Source organism: Entelurus aequoreus, linkage group LG18 (genome assembly GCF_033978785.1).
Source record: "Entelurus aequoreus isolate RoL-2023_Sb linkage group LG18, RoL_Eaeq_v1.1, whole genome shotgun sequence".
Classification (NCBI taxonomy): Eukaryota; Metazoa; Chordata; class Actinopteri; order Syngnathiformes; family Syngnathidae; genus Entelurus; species Entelurus aequoreus.
In genome coordinates this window covers 4,106,620-4,132,879 of record NC_084748.1, presented here as the reverse complement: position 1 = coordinate 4,132,879, position 26,260 = coordinate 4,106,620, and the positions used below count along the sequence as shown (strand labels likewise).

General features: G+C 38.7%; 1 protein-coding gene across 2 annotated transcripts; it reads right to left on the bottom strand.

Annotated features, from left to right (window-relative positions):
- Positions 1-238: 238 nt before the first annotated feature.
- map9 (microtubule-associated protein 9) lies at positions 239-26,260 on the bottom strand. 2 transcript variants are annotated; one of them, XM_062026315.1, is made up of 13 exons: positions 25,700-26,260; positions 25,542-25,623; positions 17,857-18,291; positions 17,572-17,783; positions 13,738-13,780; positions 13,585-13,652; positions 13,442-13,497; positions 13,206-13,356; positions 8,896-8,973; positions 8,599-8,760; positions 5,775-5,920; positions 672-807; positions 239-593 (listed from the first exon to the last, which is right to left on the bottom strand). In XM_062026315.1, exons 1-13 carry the CDS (start codon positions 25,781-25,783, stop codon positions 474-476), a joined length of 1,773 nt encoding a protein of 590 aa, XP_061882299.1. In that variant the 5' UTR covers positions 25,784-26,260; the 3' UTR covers positions 239-473. The 2 variants fall into 2 exon arrangements, with proteins under 2 accessions (XP_061882299.1, XP_061882300.1); XM_062026316.1 differs by having other exon boundaries at positions 13,442-13,494.

Here is a 26,260-nt window from a genome sequence, read left to right as displayed (position 1 = left end):
GGAATTCTGGAAAATCCTGGAATTTTTTTGAACTTGGAAAAAAGTAGTTTGAATGTCCAGGATGGTGGAATGTGTTGAAGGTGGAATGGTTTGAATAGGTTGAAATACGTGGACATTTGAAAACTGGCCAATTCATTTTCAATGGGAAAAAAATGTCCCGGAAAACTGGGAAATCTGGGAATTTTTGGAATTTGTCACTGAAGTCAAATATAAACATTTTTAAAACATGCTACTTTTATCACAACATTGTCATGAAAATCACCTATGTACAAACACATGTGAAGCATGAATAATAATAAATCATACATTTGCCTCTTGAAACTTCAGAGAATATCTTAATTCAACAGTTTTAGGGTCTAAATACTGGAGCCTATCCCAGCTGACAAAGGCAGAGCGGACTCGATACCAGTCAAAGTATTTTAGGTGAGAACTGGACAAAAGTCAGCAATGTGAAGCAGGAAAGTAGGAAAGGTTTACTTCCTAAACTGAATGGTGTTATTCGGGGGGCTCCATGGTGGAGGAGGGCTGTCCCGCAGTATGACTTGTACTCGCCTCTCTTCCCTCTGTCGCTTCTGCTGCACATCCTTCTTGGCCTGGTGTCACAAAGAAGAGTGTTTTGGCACTCGGGGGACAAGAGTTGAGGCGACAGAGGCGAGGAGGCACTCACTCACCAGCCATTGTTCGAACATCTCCATAGCCATTTTGTCCTTCTCCTCCCGGACGTATCGGTGCTCCTCCGACGCGTACCTGTTTTCCACGCGTGCCGTGGAGGCTTTTTTCTGTAGAGCGTCGTACTTCTCCTCGCACCTGGCAACAAAATGACACCCGTGTCACTCGTGCGCTCCACGTTTTGAGAAGAAGAGGCACTTTTGGTGTTTGGGTTTTGGTGACGTCGTGAAAGGTAAACGTCCTTCCTCATAAAACACGGGTGTCAAAGTCAAGGCCCATTTTATCTGGCCCGCAAACACCTAGGAATGATATGTATCAAAAAAGTACTTCATGTTTTCTCACTAAATGTCATTGATTTTTTGTCATTTTAACAGAAAAATATACAGCACAGGCCAAAAGTTTGGACACAGCGTCTCAATTCAATGTGTTTTCTTTATTTTCATGACTATTGTTGTAACCAGATCAGAACCATATCCATATTTAAGTGTTACTTCTTTCTAAACTCCTATAGTCATATTTTCATCAGCTAATGTCCCGTCTGGTACAAAGTGCTTGCATTCGGGTGTCCTTGATGAGAGTCAGAGTGTTGAATATTCTCTCTGTTGAGACTACTATAACATTCCTAAGATAAGAAGCACAGTGCGGTGCTGGGCTTGGGGGACAGCAGGTGGGGAGGAGAAAGGAGAGGGAAGTACACAGGAGTTCCGGGGTTTTAGGAAGACCGATCTAGACGGGGCGAGGGAACGCTTGTGTACTGGGTTGGTCTCACGTTTGTCCTCTAAGCTTTGAGAATAAACTACAAAATACCAACTACTGCCTGGTGACTGAATATAAACATCAGCTTATGTGCCATAAAAGAATCTGGGAGAGACTAGCAATTTGAATTCCCCGGAGGAAGAGCTGGTCAACGCAACAATTTGGGGGCTCGTCCGGGATGGCACGCTGTTGATTGATGACTTCTTGCAAAGAGAAGGCAGCAAAACTATGACACCTGTGAAGTGAAAACCATTTCAATGGAGTTGAAGTTCATGGAGAGAATGCCAAGTGTGTGCAAAGCAGTAATCAGCAGTAATCAGAGCAAGGAGTGGCTATTTTGAAGAAGCTACAATTTCACCAGTTATATCACCTTTTTTTGTTAAGTACATAACTCCACATGTGTTCATTCATAGTTTTGATGTGACAATCTACAATGTAAACAGTCATGAAAACAAAGAAAAGGCATTGAATGAGGAGAAGGTGTGTCCAAACTTTTGGCCTGTACTGTACGTACTGCTTACAATGTCATACATTTTAAACTTTAATAGTGTCCAATATTGCAACAAATATTACAGTATATTTTCATACTTTCCAAACATGTTTTTGTGTGAAATAAAAATAAATAAAAATACTTATCTTTACAGCAAACTATCCATTCAATTCATAAAAATGACAATAACTTTTACAGCATATTACTGTAAATTGAAAACAACTATTACTGTTTTCTGCTGGATCTACTCTCTATTTTATGCTGCATTACTTTTTTTTTTGCTGCAGCTGTTACATATACTGTAATATTGTACATGGTAATTGGGATTTGTTGTGTATTGTATAAATAATAATTAGAGATGTCGGATAATGGCTTTTTTACCGATATCCGATATTCCGATATTGTCCAACTCTTAATTAACGATACCGATATCAACCAATACCGATACATACAGTTGTGGAATGAACACATTATTATGCCTAATTTTGTTGTGATGCCCCGCTGGTTGCATTAAACAATGCAACAAGGTTTTCCAAAATACATCAACTCAAGTTATGGAAAAAAATGCCAACATGGCACTGCCATATTTATTATTGAAGTCACAAAGTGCATTATTTTTTTTAACATGCCTCAAAACGATAACAGTGCAATCCTTTTTCATAACATGATCACTACTGCCTAGTTTCTCTTGTTATATTCTTATTTTATTGTTATATTTTTATTCTCATTGTTGGTTTTTATTTGTATTCTTATTGTAATATTTTTCTATTCTGTTACCCCCATTATTTACTTATTACTTTTTAAATTCGATCTCAATTCTGCACACTGCTGCTGGAATTGTAATTTTCCTGAGGGAACTCTCCTGAAGGAATCAATAAGGTACTATCTATCTATCCAAACAGCAGCTTGGAATTTGGGACATGCTCTCCCTGAGAGAGACTATGAGGAGGTTGAGGTGCGGGTGTAGGAGATAGCGGGGGGGGGTTTATATTGTAGCGTCCCGGAAGAGTTAGTACTGCAAGGGATTCTGGGTATTTGTTCTGTCGTGTTTATGTTGTGTTACGGTGCGGATGTTCTCCCGAAATGTGTTTGTCATTCTTGTTTGGTGTGGGTTCAGTGTGGCGCATATTTGTAACAGTGTTAAAGTTGTTTATACGGCTACCCTCCGTGTGACCTGTATGGCTGTTGACCAAGTATGCCTTGCATTAATTTGTGATGAGAACAGCCGGTAGATATTATGTGACTCGGACAGCACGCACGCAAAGGAAATGCCTTTAAGGTTTATTGGCGCTCTGTACTTCTCCCTACGTCCGTGTACACAGCGGCGTTTTAAAACGTCATACATTTTACTTTTAGAAACCGATACCCATAATTAAGAAACCGATACCGATAATTTCCGATATTATATTTTAAAGCATTTGTCGGCTGATAATATCGGCAGCCCGATATTATCGGACATCCCTAATAATAATATATACAAATATAATATAATAGTATATATTATATACTGTATTAATATGTAAATATTACATATATGTTATACTTTATATTGCTACTATGGTACATTTCTGTATACTTTATACCTTTTGTTTTCACCCTCTTTTTGTGCCCTTGTGTGCATTCTCCTTTCATCCTTTGTAACTGAGCTACTGTGTGGAACAATTTCCCTTGTGGATCATTAAAGTTTGTCTAAGTCTAAGTCTAAAATTCTGTTGACTGAGCTGCCAGTTTTTGACTGTAAAATCTAGGGTTGTTGTGTATTACTGTAAATGGAAAGAGGCTACATTTGTTTTTACGGTAGAAAAACTGGCAGCTAAGTTCCCAGAATAAGAGAATAACTTGTACAGTTTTTCAATGAACAATATAATGTTGTAAAAACCAATGTCAATTTAACACAAACATTCTGGCAACTAAGCTGCCAGATTTTTCTGTAAAAAAAACAGTGGTACTGTTTTTACATTTATCGTAAAATGTTGCAAATTTTTAAAAAAACACGCTATGTTTTACATAAAAATGTTGTAAATGTAAAGTTTTTAAAATGCACAGTCTACCTAAAACAATGTATATAATTAATAATGAAATCAAAGTCATACATTATTCACTGTTACAAGCAGCCCTCTGATGGCAGCCATAACTACCATGTGGCCCTCAATGAAAACCACTTTGTGTGCGTGTATGTATGTATGTATATATATGTGTGTGTATATATATATATGTATGTATATATATATGACGTAATATTATAAGAATAAAGTTAAAAAATAATGTGAAACCAATGTTTTTTTTTCCAAACAAAAAGTCAGAATCTAAAATAATTTGAGGATTTTGTTCAGAAAATAAGTCAGTCCCACAAGAAAAACATATTACTTTTATTTATAAAATAAACCCTAATATTATTGTATTAACGCTGAAATATTACAATTAATAAATGTTATTGTGTAATCCAAAAAGTCAGTCTTACAAGAAAAAATTTTAAGGACATAAAAAAACTAAGTATTTTTAAGAAAAGCATTTTTTTAATAAAGAGGATATAATATTATGATAATAAAGTTGAAATATAATGTGAAACCAATGTTTATTTTTTCTGTACAAAAAGTCAGAATCTTGAGAGAATGGGATGTTTATATCTTCCAGTTGAGATGAAGAATGAATCATAATTGTCACGCAGGTTTGAAAAAAGTGATGCAAACGAGCGTCTTTTCGTGTCTTTCTCGCCATGTCCGGGTCTAAGTTGGATGTCAAAGTCCACCAAGATGTGGGTTTATGTCCACAACCTTCTACTATCCAGGTGAGAGGCATGATTGTACTATCCAGGTGAGAGGCATGATTCTACTATCCAGGTGAGAGGCATGATTCTACTATCCAGGTGAGAGGCATGATTGTACTATCCAGGTGAGAGGCATGATTCTACTATCCAGGTGAGAGGCATGATTGTACTATCCAGGTGAGAGGCATGATTCTACTATCCAGGTGAGAAGCATGATTCTACTATCTTCATCTCAGTATGTTAATAATGACTGAATTAATTAATTACATATTATAAAACTGTTGTGTATACTAATTCATAGATGTTGTTTTATTATATAAAAAGGTCAGTAAATGATTCTATATCATTGTAAACGCTTTGAAGTGGCAAAGGGGTAGGATTAAATAAGCTTTGCTTCTTCCTACTCCTTTTCGGGCATGATGTAAAATGAAATGATATGAAATTGTGTGACGTATTAAGATGTAAGTGTGTTCATGTTCGAAATAAACCAAAGAAAGAAAGAAAGAAAGAGGCATGGTTCTACTATCCAGGTGAGAGGCATGATTCTACTATCCAGGTGAGAGGCATGGTTCTACTATCCAGGTGAGAGGCATGATTCTACTATCCAGGTGAGAGGCATGATTCTACTATCCAGGTGAGAGGCATGGTTCTACTATCCAGGTGAGAGGCATGATTCTACTATCCAGGTGAGAGGCATGATTCTACTATCCAGGTGAGAGGCATGATTCTACTATCCAGGTGAGAGGCATGATTCTACTATCCAGATGAGAGGCATGGTTCTACTATCCAGGTGAGAGGCATGATTCTACTATCCAGGTGAGAGGCATGATTTGCAGCGGGTCAATACAACAATATAGCAGCATAAGCTAGTTAGCACACTGTGATCGCGGCACATGCTAAAAGTAGTTTGTCTGTGTTAGCACTTATAATAACAATATCGCTAACACTTGGTTAATATTCAGGTCACGCCATGTTTATTTAGTCAATTTACAAGTTAGAATGTATAAAATAAAAAAACATATGTGTTTTTGTCTTACATAAGGACATCATTTTATATATCATTAGTGAATGACACATGAAAAAGTCACTTACCAGGTAGAAAAAGCAGACTGGCTGCCTCTCTTCCTTTCATCCTCTTCCTCCTTCTTCTTCAGCGTGTGTTTCTTCTCAGCCTCTCTTTGCTTTCGCCACTTGTCTCGCAGTATTTTATCATGGTCGCGCTTCCACTGATCAAACACCTGCAACCATATCAACACTCACGGTTAGCTTTATTTTATTTTTTTTCAGTTTTAAACTACAAAACCCAAAAGCAGCAAAGTTGTCACGTTGTGTAAATGGTAAATAAAAAGAGAATACAACAAATCCTTTTCAACTTATGTTCAATTGAATAGACTGCAAAGACAAGATATTTAACGTTCAAACTGGAAAACTTCATTTTTGGGGGGAAAATAATCATTTACTTACAATTTATTGGCAGCAACATGTTGCAAAAAAGCCGGCAGCGTTTCTGGGTGTTGTTGATAAATGGCTTTGGCTTTGCATAGTAGATTTTTAACTTGCACTTACAGATGTAGCGACCGACTGTAGTTACTGAAAGTGGTTTTCTGAAGTGTTCTTGAGCCTATGTGGTGATATCCTTTACACACTGATGTGGCTTTTTGATACAGTACAGCCTTAGGGATCCAAGGTGTGTAATAACATGGCTTACGTGCAGGGATTTCTCCATATTCTCTGAACCTTTTGATGATATTACGGAGCGTAGATGGTGAAATCCCTAAATTCCTTGCAATAGCTTGGTTGAGAAATGTTGTTCTTAAACAATTTGCTCAGGCATTTATTGACAAAGTGGTGACCCTCGCCCCGTCCTTGTTTGTGAATGACTGAGCATTTCATGGAAGCTGCTTTTATACCCAATCATGGCACCCACCTGTTCCCAATCAGTGGGGTGTTCCAAATAAGTCTTTGATGAGCATTGCTCAACTTTCTCACTCTTTTTTGCCACTCGTGCCAGCTTTTTTGAAACAACAAACTCCAATTGAGCTAATATTACCAAAAAAATAAAGTTTTCCAGCGTAAACATGAAATATCTTGTCTTTGCAGTCTATTCAATTGAATATAGGTTGAAAAGGATTTGCAAATCATTGTATTCTCTTTGTATTTACCATTTACACAACGTGACAACTTCACTGCTTTTGGGGTTTTGTACACAAGCACATCTAAGCAGTTGTAAAATGCAGCCTTTTTCCAACAAAAAATATTCAAAATGCTGATGTTGAGGAAGCAATACACGGACAGAAGGTTTACAAGTTTGTGCTTACAAGCTCAACCTGTAAGTTAACCTGTAAGAATCCCCTCCAATATGTCCGCCATTTTACCCCCCACCCTGCTTCTTCTTCTTCTTTACCTTTGGCGGACGGCACCATGCGCAAATAACAATGGCTCTGACGGCCTTAAATTGAGTGTGAAATACTGGTGCTGTGAGTGCACATGTGTGGATCGCGCACGGTGGAATTTTACTACCAAAAGTAGAGATGTCCGATAATATCGGACTGCCGATATTATTGGCCAATAAATGCTTTAAAATTTAATATCGGGAATTATCAGTATCGAATCAGAATCATATCCATATTTAAGTATTACTTCTTTCTAAACTCCTATAGTCATATAAAGAATAGCTAGTATTCTTCCTTCTTTTGAGTCTCATAGTAAGGTGTCGGCCTTCTGGATTGGAATGTGTCTAGAGATAACTCGGAGTAGTCTAAACAACGGGAGTGGGGGCGAGGGACAGAGGGAAGATCACGAGACTTCCGGGGGTTTGAGAGGAGACCGAGCTAGACCGGGCGAGGGAACGCTGGTGTGCTAGATTGGTCTCACGTTTGTCCTCTAAGCCTGGAGAATAAACCACAAAATACCAACTTCTGCCTGGTGATTGAATATAAACATCAGCTTATTGCCATAAAAAGAATCTGGGAGAGACTAGCAATTTGAATTCCCCATTGGAGGAATGCTAGTCAACGCAACAGTTTCAAAAAGTAAAATGTATGACTTTTTAAAACGCCGCTGTGTACACGGACGTAGGGAGAAGTACAGAGCGCCAAAAAACTCTAAAGGCACTGCCTTTGCGTGCCGGCCCAATCACATAATATCTACGGCTTTGCAAGGCATACTTGGTCAACAGCCATACAGGTCACACTGAGGGTGGACGTATAAACAACTTTTAACACGGTTACAAATATGTGCCACACTGTGAACCCACACCAAACAAGAACGACTAACACATTTTGGGAGAACATCCGCACCATAACACAACATAAACACAACAGAACAAATACCGGAACCCCTTGCAGCACTAACTCTTCCGGGACGCTACAATATACACCCCCCGCTAACCCCCCCCCCCCCATCCCCCAACCCCGCCCACCTTATGCTCTCTAAGGGAGAGCATGTCCCAAATTCCAAGCTGCTGTTTTGAGGCATGTTAAAAAAAATAATGCACTTTGTGACTTCAATAATAAATATGGCAGTGCCATGTTGCCATTTTTTTCCATAACTTGAGTTGATTTATTTTGGAAAACCTTGTTACATTGTTTAATGCATCCAGCGGGGCATCACAACATAATTAGGCATAATAATGTGTTCATTCCACGACTGTATATATCGGTATCGGTTGATATCGGAATCGGTAATTAAGAGTTGGACAACATCGGAATATCGGATATCGGCAAAAAAGCCATTATCGGACATCTTAACCAAAAGTTTTAACTTGAAGAAAATTTTTTTTTTTTTTAGTGGCGAACCGTTGGGCGTGAGTTAAAACATTTTTGTGTGTTTTTGTAGTAATTTCACTCCATATGCTTATGGAGTTTGTTTTCACATCCAGTGTGGCGGTGTGTCATCATATGCACGGACATTCTACCTGTTCAGCCGTTTTCCTTTTTTCCTCCACTTCTTGCACCACTCTTTGCTCCTTCCTCATCTTATTCTTCTCTTTCTTCGCTTTGGCTTTAAAAATCTCGTCTTTCTTTTTCTTCCAGGCCTCGTATGACGCGGCGGCGTCTTTCCGCTTCTCCTCTTCTTCCTGTTTTGTCGCGGCCGCAAAGAAAACCGAGATAAAAGGTGTGCAGGAAAAGAACGTAGCGTGATTTAGTTTTACCGTAGTCTGGTAGAGATGATTCCCCTGTGCTGAGAGGTTCTCGTCTTCTCAGCTGCTCACCTTTTTCTTTTGCTCTTTCAGAATCTTCTCTCTGTTTGTGCTCTCCACGGTCAGTTCCTTTTTCTTTTTTAGCCATTCCTTTGAGAAGTACAAGTAAGGTTTTTAAATGACAAACATTCTGCTAGCCTCTTCTGGAAATAAAATGCATTTATTTACTACATTATTAGGTGAAAAACCAAATGAGGTCACCCCCTGCATTTCGGCAACTATTTTATCATTTCTAAAAATGGAACTTGAATATAATTTTAGAGCAGTCAGTGTACAACTTGTTTCCACCCAATGAACCGCAACTGCCCCATGCTACCCACAAGACCATGACTTTACCAACAACATGCTTCGTATTCACTTGTGTTGCCAGATATTTAGACAATTATGGCTACAATACAATACAAGGCAGATAGCACCCTGATCGTAAATCCTGCAGATATTTAAATGGGCCTGCCGTCTGTGCCGAAAAGCTAGCATAAAACGTTAGCATGCTAACAGTAGCTTGTTATAATAGGAACAGTTAGCATACTAGCAAAAGTGAGACATGTCTCAAAACCCATGAATTTTGGGTTTATACTAGGGATGTCCGATAATGGCTTTTTGCCGATATCCAATATGCCGATATTGTCCAACTCTTTAATTACCGATACCGATATCAACCGATACCGATATCAACCGATTTATACAGTCGTGGAATTAACACATTATTATGCCTAATTTGGACAACCAGGTATGGTGAAGATAAGGTACTTTTTTTTTTAAATGAATCAAATAAAATAAGATAAATAAATTAAAAACATTTTCTTGAATAAAAAAGAAAGTAAAACAATATAAAAACAGTTACATAGAAACTAGTAATTAATGAAAATTTGTAAAATTAACTGTTAAAGATTAGTAATATTAGTGGACCAGCAGCACGCACAATCATGTGTGCTTACGGACTGTATCCCTTGCAGACTGTATTGATATATATTTATATATAATGTAGGAAGCAGAATATTAATAACAGAAAGAAACAACCCTTTTGTGTGAATGAGTGTGAATGAGTGTAAATGGGGGAGGGAGTTTTTTTGGGTTGGTGCACTAATTGTAAGTGTATCTTGTGTTTTTTATGTGGATTTAATTAAAAAAAACAAAAAAAACCCGATACTGATAATAAAAAAACCGATACCGATAATTTCCGATATTACATTTTAACGCATTTATCGGCCGATAATATCGGCAGACCGATATTATCGGACATCTCTAGTTTATACCAATAAAATTAGCAAAAAATGCTAGCATAGCAGACGTTAACGTACTTCTAATACGACACCAAGTTTTAAGATCCATGATTTTTACGTTTAGAAATACAAAATGAGCTCAAAAGCTAGCATAAAACGTTAGCATGATGACATGGAAAAAGTTAGCTTACTTCGAAGATGGCACCAAGTATCAAAATTCATGGGTTTTGGGTTTGTATGAATAAAATTAGAAAACATGCTGGCATAAAACGTTAACATGCTAACGTTAGCTTGTTATAATTGAAACAGTTAGCAGACTTACAAGGAGACGTGTAGACGTGTCTCAAAACCCATTAATTTTAGGTTCATACAAGTAAAATTAGCAAAAATGCTAGCATATGGCATAATGACACTAGAATTGTTAACATACCGGTACTTCTAATATGACGCCAAGTATCAAGATCCATGTTTTTTAGGTTTAAATACACAAAATGAGCTAAAAAGCTAGCATAAAATGTTAGCATAGGACATAAGAAAAGTTAGGGATATCTTAGTTAGGGATGTCAGCTCCTCCTTTGCCGATGTTAATGTACGTGGATTTTACTTTCTTAAATGTTTGTTATTGTAGCAATATGGTTGTTAAAGTTAAGGATTCTTGTGATTTCTGATTGTTTATGAGGGCACCAAAGGGACTTCGGTGTGTGTGTATGTGTTTGCAGAGAAGCGCATACAGGACAGTTCAGCTTGTCGTTTTGGTTTGTTCATAAAGCGAAAATCGCCTCCTTGTTATGCTTGCTTGGTATATGAATGAATGAAATAAGTTTATTTCGGCCATATAATCAACCATCAACCATTTTGTGTGACCAGTTTAACAGTACAGATGATACATATTTGATAATCATACACATTTACACACAAAAAGAAAAGAAAAAGAATGACCTAGGCTTATATTTGCCTATCCTGTACCTTCACTGAAAATGATATTGCCCGGAACATCAACGTTAAACAAATCAATGGGATGAAAGTAATTGCTCCTATATTTTATAATTTTCAATTATTCCACCTTTCAAGGTTTTCTTAAACCTTAACAAAGAACTACATGTCTTCAACTCCTCGCTGAGCTTGTTCCACCATTTAACTCCTAAAACTGAAATACATTTGTATTTTATATTCCTTCTTACTTTACCTATTTCAAAAATCAATATCCCCCGTAAATTATAGTTTTCTCCTCTTGATTTAAATAACCTAAGAATACAAGCTGGAAGGCTGTTGTTCTTTACTCCAAACATCATTTCCATTGTTTTTAAAAACACAATATCTGAACATTTTAACACATTAGAACTTATAAATAATGGATTGGCACGCTTTGTGTATTATTCTAATCACCCTTTTTTGAAGTTTAATTATTGTGCTTTACAGTACTGTATAGCACTTTATATATATTATGTTCAAAGTGTACAAACCTTCACTAAAATATGGACTTTTGTCGAGGCTGCAAGCAATTATTCATATTTACATTGTTTCTAATGGAGAAATTTGATTCCCCTAACAAACTTTTCGATTTGCGGACCCCGTTCAAGAACCAATGAAGATTGTAAATGGAGCCTCCACTGTATAGCTCAGGGGTCACCCACCTTTTTGAAACCAAGAGCTACTTCTTGGGTAGTGATTAATGCGAAGGGCTACCAGTTTGATACACACTTAAATAAATTGCCAGAAATAGCCAATTTGCTCAATTTACCTTTAACTCTATGTTATTATTAATAATTAATGATATTTACACTTAATTGAACGGTTTAAAAGAGGAGAAAACACGAAAAAAATGACAAATAAATTTTGAAACATAGTTTATCTTCAATTTCGACTCTTTAAAATTCAAAATTCAACCGAAAAAAAGAAGAGAAAAACTAGCTAATTCGAATCTTTTTGAAAAAAATTTAAAAAAGAATTTATGGAACATCATTAGTAATTTTTCCTGATTAAGATTAATTTTAGAATTTTGATGACATGTTTTATTTAGGTTAAAATCCAATCTGCATTTTGTTAGAATATATAACAAATTGGACCAAGCTATATTTCTAACAAAGACAAATCATTATTTCTTCTAGATTTTCCAGAACAAAAATTTTAAAAGAAATTCCAAAGACTTTGAAATAAGATTTAAATTTGATTCCACAGATTTTCTAGATTTGCCAGAATAATTTTTTTGAATTTTAATCATTATAAGTTTGAAGAAATATTTCACAAATATTCTTCGTCGAAAAAACAGAAGCTAAAATGAAGAATTAAATTAAAATGTATTTATTATTCTTTACAATAAAAAAAATAAATTTACTTGAACATTGATTTAAATTGTCAGGAAAGAAGAGGAAGGAATTTAAAAGGTAAAAAGGTATATGTGTTTAAAAATCCTAAAATCATTTTTAAGGTTGTATTTTTTCTCTAAAATTATCTTTCTGAAAGTTATAAGAAGCAAAGTAAAAAAATTAATGAATTTATTTAAACAAGTGAAGACCAAGTCTTTAAAATATTTTCTTGGATTTTCAAATTCTATTTGAGTTTTGTCTCTCTTAGAATTAAAAATGTCGGGCAAAGCGAGACCAGCTTGCTAGTAAATAAATACAATTTGAAAAATAGAGGCAGCTCACTGGTAAGTGCTGCTATTTGAGCTATTTTTAGAACAGGCCAGCAGGCTACTCATCTGGTCCTTGCTGGCACCACGTTGGTGACCCCTGGTATAGCTTGTATTCCGACACCTGACTTCTCGCCGGAAGTGAAAACCAGTGGTGGTCAACCAAGCCAAGATGGCTGTTGTACAGCAAGCAGCGTGCAAAAAAACTGAGTACAAAAGAGGCTTGGTGACATTACTAGCATTAAAAAAAAACAAGAATAGTAGTGAAAGGAGAAGTCAGGCCTCCTGGGCCCCCAAAACAATGTAGTTGAATATCCCTGATGTACACTGACTATGCTGTTGGATTTCTATAGTATTGTCCCTTGAGAAAACAAACTGTAAAAATAATGGCTGCTGATATGTGAGGGGTAAACTCATTTTTGTATGATATCTTGTCAAATAAAGAAGAGCATCCTTGTCCTACTAACCTGGTATACAGCGGCCCTGAGGTAATCTGCGTCTTGGTGTTGACTATCTCGTAAATCTTTAGAGTCCAGAACTTTGAGCGTTCCTAAATACTTTGACTCCACCTTCTTGGAGCCCACACTTGTGACTCTCTTAGACTGAGAACTGGATGCCCTGCGCCGTATCAAACAAATGAAAGAGAATGAAGCTTCGGATCCTTTTTAGTCAGGCTTGTATTAAGCTGGATGATACCACTGACCTGGTATCAGACGCGTTGACTTGAACAGGAGTAACGGAGGGATCTGCTGACTCCTGCTGAAAAAAAGTACATTGTTTCAATCAAAGAGAGTAATAAACAAATAAATGAAGTAGAAGCTTGACTTGTAACACATGAGGTCTTACATTAAATGCTTCTAGTGAAGCAAAATATGCCGATTGATGCTCTGTGGTGTCAGCGGAGGTGACGCCATCTGAAAAGAGTACAAATATCTCTTATGCTGCGCAACAAATCTCATTAGCAGCTGTGGACGTGGTGAGGATATTTGGAAAGCTCACTTGAAGCGCGTGAATCCGCACCTCTGCCACCGTCGTCACTCAACTACAAATAAAACAGCACACCTTTACAATGATTACGAACAATTGAATAGCATCCATCCATCCATGAATAACATGGAATGTGAAATACACTCAACCTGCCACAACATTAGGTACCGTATTTTCCGGACCATAGGGCGCACCGGAGTATAAGGCGCACTGCCGATGAATGGTCTATTTTCGATATTTTTCATATATAAGGCACACCGGATTATACGGTGCATTAAAGGAGTCATATTATTACTTTTTCTTAACGTAAAAGACTTCCTTGTGGTCTACATAACATGTAATGGTGGTTATTTGCTCAAAATGTTGCATAGATGATGTTTTACACATCACTTTCTGACAGTCGCTTCAGGATGCGCCGTTTTGTGGGCGGTCTTATTTACGTGCCTCCACTTCGACAGCGTCATCTTTGTTGTAGCGGTGTAGCGTGCGAGGACGGGAGTGGAAGAAGTGTCAAAACATGGCGCTAACTGTTTAAATGACGTTCAGACTTTTTTTCAATCAATAACTGGAGCAGCATCTCCTCATCCGTGGCTCACTAGTGCAACAACAACGCCCGAAATGTGTCCCGTGAAAAACCGTAACTCTCTAATAGCCAAAGTTCCTTGGGTGAATAATTTGAACTCACTACACCGGTATGTTTTAGTGCTTTCATGGTGAGTTCACTGACAGATATAAGTAGGGATGTCCGATAATGGCTTTTTGCCGATATCCGATATTCCGATATTGTCCAACTCTTTAATTACCGATACCGATATCAACCGATATATGCAGTCGTGGAATTAACACATTATTATGCCTAATTTGGACAACCAGGTATGGTGAAGATAAGGTACTTTTTAAAAAAATTAGTAAAATAAGATAAATAAATTAAAAACATTTTCTTGAATAAAAAAGAAAGTACAACAATATAAAAACAGTTACATAGAAACTAGTAATGAATGAAAATGAGTAAAATTAACTGTTAAAGGTTAGTACTATTAGTGGAGCAGCAGCACGCACAATCATGTGTGCTTACGGACTGTATCCCTTGCAGACTGTATTGATATATATTGATATATAATGTAGGAAGCAGAATATTAATAACAGAAAGAAACAACCCTTTTGTGTGAATGAGTGTAAATGGGGGAGGGAGGTTTTTTGGGTTGGTGCACTAATTGTAAGTGTATCTTGTGTTTTTTATGTTGATTTAATTAAAAAAAAACACAAAAAAACCGATACCGATAATAAAAAAAACGATACCGATAATTTCCGATATTACATTTTAACACATATATCGGCCGATATTATCGGACATCTCTAGATATAAGTAAGAACTTTACACTACTTTATATTAGAAATGGCAACAGTGGAGGATGAATGTCACATAACAAGAAGGTAGAGAAAAAGAAGAAGCTTATCGACTACGGTGTCGGTACGGACTACAAAGGCGGATGCGCACAAATTTTCAGGACTTATGCAGATCCCAAATACAGATCAGCAGGTACCAGAAGGTAAGAAAAGTTGCTTTTACATAATATTGCGAAGCAAAACGCCAGATAATATGTCTTACCTTATACACACACCATAATAATACTCCTATGTTGAAGCACAGTACAATCCATCAAGTGGTGTGGATTCATAGCTTACCAAAGTCCTACTAAAACATTTTGATACATTTTTGAGCGCCGTGTGTAACGTTCTATATTTTCAATGGAACATATAAAATGTTGGTGTTGTTTACTTGAGTCATATTGCAGTCTACACGTATCTCTTATGTGTGACTGCCATCATATTGCAGTCTACACGTATCTCTTGTGTGACCGCCGTCATATTGCAGTCTACACGTATCTCTTATGTGTGACCGCCATCATATTGCAGTCTACACGTATCTCTTGTGTGACCGCCGTCATATTGCAGTCTACACGTATCTCTTATGTGTGACTGCCGTCATATTGCAGTCTACACGTATCTCTTATGTGTGACTGCCGTCATATTGCAGTCTACACGTATCTCTTATGTGTGACTGCCATCATATCGCAATCTACACAAATCTCTTATTAAAGTTAAAGTACCAATGATTGTCACACACACACTAGGTGTGGTGAAATTTGTCCTCTGCATTTGACCCATCCCCTTGTTCACCCCCTGGGAGGTGAGGGGAGAAGTGGGGAGCAGTGGGCAGCAGCGGTGCCGCGCCCGGGAATCATTTTGGTGATTTAACCCCCAATTCCAACCCTTGATGCTGAGTGCCAAGCAGGGAGGTAATGGCTCCCATTTTTTTATAGTCTTTGGTATGACTCGGCCGGGGTTTGAACTCACAACCTACCGATCTCAGGGCGGACACTCTAACCCAGGGGTCGGCAACCCGCGGCTCCGGAGCCGCATGCGGCTCCTTGACCACTCTGATGCGGCTCAGCTACATACATGCCGACCCCCCCGATTTTCCCAGGAGACTTATGGATCTCAGTGTCTCTCATAGATTACTCCCAGGGAAAATATAATCCTATTTACACTCTAATTACTAAATAAAGGGCGTGCCCTAATTGCACTGCAGTAATTGTCCTCTATAGCATTTACATACAGCGTGCCAGTCCAGCCACATGTTGCATGTTGTTATTACTTGCACACACAGGAGACAGCAAAGCATACTTAGTCATCAGCCACACAGCTTACACTGACGGTAGCCGTATCAAACAACTTTAACATTGTTACGTTACAAACATGCGCCACACTGTGAACCCACACCAAAAAAGAATGAAAAACACATTTCTGGAGAACATCCCACCGTAACACAACATAAACACAACACAACCATTACCCAGAATCCCATGCAGCCCTAACTCTTCCGGTCTACATTATACACCCCCGCTACCACCAAATCCCCCCACACATCAACCCCCCCCCCCCCCCCCTCTCCGTGCGTTGGTTGAGCGGAAGAGTTAGGGCTGCATGGGATTCTGGGTATTGGTACCGTCAGTGTAAGATGTGTGGCTGCTGAGTTAGTACGCCTTGCTGTCTCTTACGTGAGCAAGCTGAAACTGCATTCTACGTGTGGTCGAGCAGGTACACTGTTAGGGCAGACTGTAGAGGGCGCCAAATGCAGTGTCATCACGCTCTGATATTCGGGAGTCCCCCGGGAAAAATGAGAGGGTTGGCAAGTATGACGCTATCAAGCGCCATTCACTCAAAACTCGCGGGCTGCACTAACATCAAATTTCCACATTAAAGTGTGTGCCGGTGCGTGTGTCGGAGACCCCTGGTTAACATAGCACAAAGCATTTAAACTTTGTATGAGGTGTTGTTCATTTTAAATTTAAAAATTTTTTTTGTGGCTCCCATTACTTTCTTTAATTTGTGAAACTTGCCAAAATGGCTCTTTGAGTGGTAAAGGTTGCCGACCCCTGCTCTAACCACTAGGCCACTGAGTAGGTGTGACTGCCATCATATTGCAGTCTACACGTATCTCTTATGTGTGACTGCCATCTACTGGTCACACATATCACTTCACCATGTACCAAATAAAAGAGCTTCGAGGTCGGGTAAGCACAACCTAAATTATTCAGTACATTAGGCGCATCGGGTTATAAGGCGCACTGTCGAGTTTTGAGAAAATGAAAGGGTTTTAAGTGCGCCTTATAGTCCGATAAATACGGTACTGGTTTCATTTCGCCCACTTTCTTCAGGACGCATTCAATCGGCAACCTGTCCAGATCAATCAACCAACTAATCAATAGTCATACCCATCCCCAGTGTTAACTCATTGTCCCTGGAGCTTCCAGAGATGTGCAGATAGATAATGAGACTCACATGTGGACTGCAGCTCCTTACGGTTGCCATTTGTTCAGGAGAAGCAGCATCAGCACTGTGGATGCATGCATCCTGCTCAAGGAGAGGAGAAGTTTGAGGTCTACTAACAGCCAGTAGACATCCTGCATCGTCAGCAGTTATCTGTGTGGCGTGCAGGCTCAATCCCACAGTCCTTTGTCTTGGCTTGGGCGTGGGCGTCTCCTTCTCCGTGCCTAAATGACCAGAGTGGAAGTCACCAGCGAGCATGTGTTGGAATGTGCGTACGGCATCGGTTCCTAAACTCACCAAAACTCACGCTTTTAAAGTCGGCGTCCGAGGAAGTTTCCCGGTAGATCGTGTCTCCGCTGTTATCCATTCTGCTTTCGGGCCGGATGAGAGCGGGAGATTCTTTGCTGCGGAAGGGCGAGTCCAGACGTACATCATCCGACTGGTACGACAGCGACACGGAGGAGTTGTTTCTCGTAGGCCGATGATGGTCGCCGAGTGTCTGGTCGTTAGGCCGCGAGTCGTCTTCACTGGACAACTTGCAGCCGTCTGTCGTCTCCTGTTGAGCTTCATCCAGAGACGGACTTCCTTTGGATTTCAGGAAAGATGTTCTCTTTTTGCTCCCTTGTTTGTCCTCGTCGTCCGAGAACTCAAAGTCGTTGATTTTGCTGCTGCTCTTTGCGGCCCTGAACGCATCGGACCGGTTTCTTCTTGATTTGAGCAGGCTCATGAAATCTGTCACATAAAAGAAAAAGGTCATGTAAACTAGATGAAGCCATTCCTGAAGGAATTGCGTGTGAATGGTTTGAATGTTGGAATGGTTTCTGTTAGAATAATTGTTTCTGAATTATCACAAAAACTTTGTATTACATTGAGTTCCTGACAAGAAGACACAAGGCTGTCTTTGAAACCTACCAAGAAGAAGGCTCGTAAAACTCCACTGTGTAAGGGGGGAAGCCACATGAAGGGTTTTCTGTTTTCTCTCATGTATGGTAATCAACAGAAAGATATTGTTCTAACCCAAGGACTTCAAAGCGGACAGATGGCAGGATCTGCCCAATTTCCAGACAAACTCTTTTTGAACTATTTTATGGACTTCTTTTTGAAGTATTTTACGAACTCTTTTTGAACTATTTTACGAACTCTTTTTGAACTGACCTTTCATGTGAATTGTTTACAACCTTTTCTGTGAACTTTTTGCGACCTTTGTCCTTTGGAAACAAAGGTGGCCATGTGGTCGGAGAGGGTCCAAAATAAAAGAAGGAGGCATGCAATCTTTTGGCAGAGCGTGCTGAGATACTGTACAAGACTACAGTGTGTCCAGGCGTGTCTCCTCAATTGAGTCCAAATTTAATTCTGTCTCTGTTTAATTATTTGCCTCTTGTCTTGTTTAATAGATGTCATCAGTGTTTGAACCTGACAGTTTCAATGTTGAAGAGTTTGAATGTCCAGGGAAACCGGAATTTGGTTTGGAACTTGGGAAAGTGTTAGTTTGAATGTCCAGGATGAGTAGAATGTGTTGAATGTGGAATGGTTTGAATCGGTTGAAAAATGTGGGAATTGTGCAACTTGGAAAAATGTCCCATTCATTTCAAGGGGAACTTCCTGGAAATTTGAGAATTTGGGGAAAAGCAGGATTTTTTGGAAAATGTTTAGGAGCATGAATGTTCCAAATGAGCTGAACTGGTTGGTGTTGGAATTGTTTAAATCGGGCAAGAAATGTTGAAGTAGTAAATGGTATTAGGGAATTTCGGGAAAATCTGGATTTTTTGGGGGAAAATTGTAAAAACCTTGAATAGTCTGAATGAGTTGAAATGGTTGGTGTTGGAATTTTTCAAATCGGCGGATAAATGTAGAAGCAGTAACATTTTGAATTGAGAACTGGTATCATGAAATTCCTGGAATTTCAGGAAAACGGGGAATTTTTCCAGTTCAAAAAACAACTTCGTTTTTTGTCCTAATTAAGAGGAATGTTTTGATGGTGGAACGGCTGAAGTGGGTTGAAAAATGTGAGAGGAGTAGTCACCAGAAAAAAGGGTGGAAATAGGGCTTTTAAAAACCAGGAATTCTGGAAGAATTTATTTTCAACTTGGAAAAATGATAGTTTGAATGTCCAGGATGAGTGGAATGTGTTGAAGGTGGAATGGTTTGAATCGGTTGAAAAATGTGGTAATTGTGCAACTTGGAAAAATGGCCCGTTCATTTCAACGGGAACTTCCTGGAAATTTGAGGAAAAGATTAATTGGTTGGTGTTGGAATTGTTTAAATTGGTCAGGAAATGTTGAAGTAGTAACAGTTTTTAATTGAAAAATGGTATGACGGAATTTCGGGAAAACCGGGAATTTTTCTATTTCTTAAACCAACTTGTTTTTTGTCCTGAATAAGAGGAATGTTTTGAAACTGGAACGGTTGAAAAATGTGAAAGGTGTCATCGCACTAAAAAAGGTTGGAAATGAGGTAAAAAAAAAACTGGAATTCCTGGAAATTTGTTGAATGTGGAAAAATGGTTGTTTGAATTTCCAGGATGAGCTGAATGTGTTGAAGGTGGAATGGTTTGAATAGGTTGAAGAATGTGGGGATTGTGCAACTTGGAAAAATGTCCAATTACTTTCAAGGGGGAACTTCCTGGAATGTTCCAAATGAGCTGAATTGGTTGGTGTTAGAATTGTTTAAATTGGGCAAGAAATGTTGAAGTAGTAAATGGTATTAGGGAATTTCGGGAAAATCTGGATTTTTTTGGGGAAAATTGTAAAAACCTTGAATAGTCTGAATGAGTTGAAATGGTTGGTGTTGGAATTTTTCAAATCGGCGGATAAATGTAGAAGCAGTAACATTTTGAATTGAGAAATGGTATTATGAAATTCCTGGAATTTCATGAAAACGGGGAATTTTTCCAGTTCAAAAAACAACTTTGTTTTTTGTCCTAATTAAGAGGAATGTTTTGACGGTGGAACGGCTGAAGTGGGTTGAAAAATGTGAGAGGAGTAGTCGCCAGAAAAAAGGGTGGAAATAGGGCTTTTAAAAACCAGGAATTCTGGAAGAATTTATTTTCAACTTGGAAAAATGATAGTTTGAATGTCTAGGATGAGTGGAATGTGTTGAAGGTGGAATTGTTTGAATCGGGTGAAAAATGTGGTAATTGTGCAACTTGGAAAAATGGCCCATTCATTTCAACGGGAACTTCCTGGAGATTTGGGGAAAAGATTAATTGGTAGGTGTTGGAATTGTTTAAATTGGTCAGGAAATGTAGAAGTAGTAACAGTTTTTAATTGAAAAATGGTATGACGGAATTTTCGGGAATTTTTCTATTTCTTAAACCAACTTGTTTTTTGTCCTGAATAAGAGGAATGTTTTGACACTGGAACGGTTAAGAAAATGTGAAAGGTGTCATCGCACTAAAAAAGGTTGGAAATTAGGTTAAAAAAAAAACTGGAATTCCTGGAAATTTGTTGAACGTGGAAAAATGGTTGTTTGAATTTCCAGGATGAGCTGAATGTGTTGAAGGTGGAATGGTTTGAATAGGTTGAAGAATGTGGGAATTGTGCAACTTGGAAAAATGTCCCATTCATTTCAAGGGGAACTTCCTGGAATGTTCCAAATGAGCTGAATTGGTTGGTGTTGGAATTGTTTAAATCGGGCAAGAAATGTTGAAGTAGTAAATGGTATTAGGGAATTTCTGAAAAATCTGGGGGGTTTTTGGGGAAAATTGTAAAAACCTTGAATAGTCTGAATGAGTTGAAATGGTTGGTGTTGGAATTTTTCAAATCGGCGGATAAATGTTGAAGCAGTAACATTTTGAATTGAGAAATGGTACTATGAAATTCCTGGAATTTCAGGAAAACTGGGAATTTTTCCAGTTCAAAAAACAACTTTGTTTTTTGTCCTAATTAAGAGGAATGTTTTGACGGTGGAACGGCTGAAGTGGGTTGAAAAATGTGAGAGGAGTAGTCGCCAGAAAAAAGGGTGGAAATAGGGCTTTTAAAAACCAGGAATTCTGGAAGAATTTATTTTCAACTTGGAAAAATGATAGTTTGAATGTCTAGGATGAGTGGAATGTGTTGAAGGTGGAATGGTTTGAATCGGTTGAAAAATGTGGTAATTGTGCAACTTGGAAAAATGGCCCGTTCATTTCAACGGGAACTTCCTGGAAATTTGAGGAAAAGATTAATTGGTTGGTGTTGGAATTGTTTAAATTGGTCAGGAAATGTTGAAGTAGTAACAGTTTTTAATTGAAAAATGGTATGACGGAATTTCGGGAAGACCGGGAATTTTTCTATTTCTTAAACCAACTTGTTTTTTGTCCTGAATAAGAGGAATGTTTTGACACTGGAACGGTTGAAAAATGTGAAAGGTGTCATTGCACTAAAAAAGGTTGGAAATGAGGTAAAAAAAAACCTGGAATTCCTGGAAATTTGTTGAATGTGGAAAAATGGTTGTTTGAATTTCCAGGATGAGCTGAATGTGTTGAAGGTGGAATGGTTTGAATAGGTTGAAGAATGTGGGAATTGTGCAACTTGGAAAAATGTCCAATTACTTTCAAGGGGAACTTCCTGGAATGTTCCAAACGAGCTGAATTGGTTGGTGTTAGAATTGTTTAAATTGGGCAAGAAATGTTGAAGTAGTAAATGGTATTAGGGAATTTCGGGAAAATCTGGATTTTTTTTGGGAAAATTGTAAAAACCTTGAATAGTCTGAATGAGTTGAAATGGTTGGTGTCGGAATTTTTCAAATCGGCGGATAAATGTTGAAGCAGTAACATTTTGAATTGAGAAATGGTATTATGAAATTCCTGGAATTTCAGGAAAACGGGGAATTTTTCCAGTTCAAAAAACAACTTAGTTTTTTGTTCTAATTAAGAGGAATGTTTTGACGGTGGAACGGCTGAAGTGGGTTGAAAAATGTGGGAGGAGTAGTCACCAGAAAAAAGGGTGGAAATAGGGCTTTTAAAAACCAGGAATTCTGGAAGAATTTATTTTGAACTTGGAAAAATGATAGTTTGAATGTCCAGGATGAGTGGAATGTGTTGAAGGTGGAATGGTTTGAATCGGGTGAAAAATGTGGTAATTGTGCAACTTGGAAAAATGGCCCGTTCATTTCAACGGGAACTTCCTGGAAATTTGAGGAAAAGATTAATTGGTAGGTGTTGGAATTGTTTAAATTGGTCAGGAAATGTTGAAGTAGTAACAGTTTTTAATTGAAAAATTGTATGACGGAATTTTCGGGAATTTTTCTATTTCTTAAACCAACTTGTTTTTTGTCCTGAATAAGAGGAATGTTTTGACACCGGAACGGTTAAGAAAATGTGAAAGGTGTCATCGCACTAAAAAAGGTTGGAAATTAGGTTAAAAAAACCAAAAAAAAACTGGAATTCCTGGAAATTTGTTGAACGCGGAAAAATTATTGTTTGAATTTCCAGGATGAGCTGAATGTGTTGAAGGTGGAATGGTTTGAATCGGTTGAAGAATGTGGGAATTGTGCAACTTGGAAAAATGTCCCATTCATTTCAAGGGGAGCTTCCTGGAATGTTCCAAATGAGCTGAATTGGTTGGTGTTGGAATTGTTTCAATCCGGCAAGAAATGTTGAAGTAGTAAATGGTATTAGGGAATTTCGAGAAAATCTGGATTATTTTTTTTGAAAATGGTAAAAAAAACTTGAATATTCTGAATGAGTTGAAATGGTAGGTGTTGGAATTTTTCAAATCGGGTCCCCACATCTGCGGTCCCCTCCAAGGTATCTCATTGACATCCCATTGGGTATAGTTTTTTCTACATTGATTGATTGATGAACACATACAAATGACTTTAAACTACCTTAATGGACCTAACTTGGAGATTGAACTAATAAATGTGCTTATTTAGAGCAGTGTTTTTCAACCTTTTTTGAGCCAAGGCACATTTTTCACCAGCAGAAATCATTCAAAAACGAAACTCAGTTGACAGTAAAAAGTCGTTGTCGCAGTTGTTGGATATGACTTTAAAGCATAACCAAGCATGTATCAATGTAGCTCTTGTCTCAAAGTAGGTGTACTGTCACCACCTGTCACATCACACCCTGACTTATTTGGAGTTTATTGCTGTTTTTCTGTGTGTAGTGTTTTAGTTCTTGTCTTGCACTCCTATTTTGGTGACTTTTTGTCTTTTGTTGGTATTTTCCTGTAGCAGTTTCATGTCTTCCTTTGAGCGATATTTCCCGCATCTACTTTGTTTTAGCAATCAAGACTATTTCAGTTGTTTTTATCCTTCTTTGCGGGGACATTGTTGATTGTCATGTCATGTTCGGATGTACTTTGTGGACGCCGTCTTTGCTCCACAGTAAGTCTTTGCTGTCGTCCAGCATTCTGTTTTTGTTTACTTTGTAGCCAGTTCAGTTTTAGTTTCGTTCTGCATAGCCTTCCCTGAGCTTCAATGCCTTTTCTTAGGGACACTCACCTTTTTGTTTATTTTTAGTTTAACTGCACACTGCCTCCCGCTGTTTCCACAGCTACAAAGCAATTAGCTACCGGCTGCCACCTACTGATATGGAAGAGTATTACACGGTTACTCTGCCGAGCTCTAGACAGCACCGACACTCAACAACAACACATCATTTGCAGACTATAACTACTGCTTTGCAAAAAATATTTATAACCCAAATAGGTGAAATTAGATAATCTCCCACGGGCCACGGCACACCAGACTGCATCTCACGGCACACTACGCGGCACAGTGGTTGAAAAACACTGATTTATATTATCAATCAATCAATCAATCAATGTTTATTTATATAGCCCTAAATCACTAGTGTCTCAAAGGGCTGTACAAGCCACAACGACATCCTCGGTGTCGAGTGGGTCTGATATAATATTGTGAGAGTCCAACACATCAGCGAAAGTCCAGTCCATGGTGGGGCCAGCGGGAACCATCCCGAGTGGAGACGGGTCAGCAGCGTAGAGATGTCCCCATCTGATGGACAGGCTAGCGGTCCACCCCGGAGCAGAGTAGAAAAGAAAAGAAACGGCAGATCAACTGGTCTAAAAAGGGAGTCTATTTAAAGGCTAGAGTATACAAATGAGTTTTAAGATGAGACTTAAATGCTTCTACTGAGGTAGCATCTCTAACTTTTACCGGGAGGGCATTCCATAGTATTGGAGCCCGAATAGAAAACGCTCTGTAGCCCGCAGACTTTTTTTGGGCTCTGGGAATCACTAATAAGCCGGAGTTCTTTGAACGCAGATTTCTTGCCGGGACATATGGTACAATACAATCGTCAAGATAGGCAGGAGCTTGACCGTGTAGTATTTTATACGTAAGTAGTAAAACCTTAAAGTCGCATCTTAGGTGCACAGGAAGCCAGTGCAAGTGAGCCAGTATAGGCGTAATATGATCAAACTTTCTTGTTTTTGTCAAAAGTCTAGCAGCCGCATTTTGTACCATCTGTAATCTTTTAATGCTAGACATAGGGAGGCCCGAAAATAATACGTTACAGTAATCGAGACGAGATGTAACGAACGCATGGATAATGATCTCAGCATCGCTTGTGGACAAAATGGAACGAATTTTAGCGATATTACGGAGATGAAAGAAGGCCGTTTTAGTAACACTCTTAATGTGTGACTCAAACGAGAGAGTTGGGTGGAAGATAATACCCAGATTCTTTACCGAGTCGCCTTGTTTAATTGTTTGGTTGTCAAATGTTAAGGTGGTATTATTAAATAGATGTTGGTGTTGAGCAGGACCGATAATCAGCATTTCCGTTTTCTTAGCGTTGAGTTGCAAAAAGTTAGCGGACATCCATTGTTTAATTTCATTAAGACACGCCTCCAGCTGACTACAATCCGGCGTGTTGGTCAGCTTTAGGGGCATGTAGAGTTGGGTGTCATCAGCATAACAGTGAAAGCTAACACCGTATTTGCGTATAATGTCACCTAGCGGCAGCATGTAAATACTAAAGAGTGCAGGGCCAAGAACTGAACCCTGGGGAACTCCGCACGTATGACTGGTCTTACCGTCACCATCCTCAAAGTCCTGCGAGCACAACAGTGATGAGGTCTTCCTGGCTCTGGCAGACAAAGCACTTTGGAGTTCATCCTGCAACCAAAAGGCTTAAAATAAATTTACTGCGTCTTTAAAAAAAATTTTTTTAAAAAGTAGTATCGTCTTTTACCTGGAATGTTGTCCTTTTCGTCGTTTTGGGACTTTTTGTGAACGCCAGAGTCTCGAACAACTGGTTGGTCATCTCTGCGAACATAAACAAGCTTTTCGGCCCCGGGAAATGATGAGCATGTTAGCTCCTAGCCGTTAGCACGTTAGCTCCGTTGTGCTAGCGGCAACCAGCGCCCAAAGTTGCCCGGGCGAGTCGCCATTAAGTGTCGCGGTACGTATCGGTGTGTCTACGAAGACGACAAAGATGCTCAACCTCGACAAATGTTACGTCGTTATTGTCAATAATGACGGCAGAAAAATGCCAGATTGTTGACCGTAACCCAGGGAGACGCTGTTTCCGGTTTCCTAGCACGCATGCGCGGTTCATGTTCCCGCCTCCCAGTGTTTACCGCATGGGAGATGACGTCATCGTTACGCCTCACAATAAACGGTGACGATGACGTTGGAAGGAACCAAATAAATAATTAAATATATAAAGGAAAGAACCAAAATGTTACGTCGTTATTGTCAGTAATGACATTTTGGTGGCGACGGCGGAAAAATGCCAGATTGTTGACCGTAA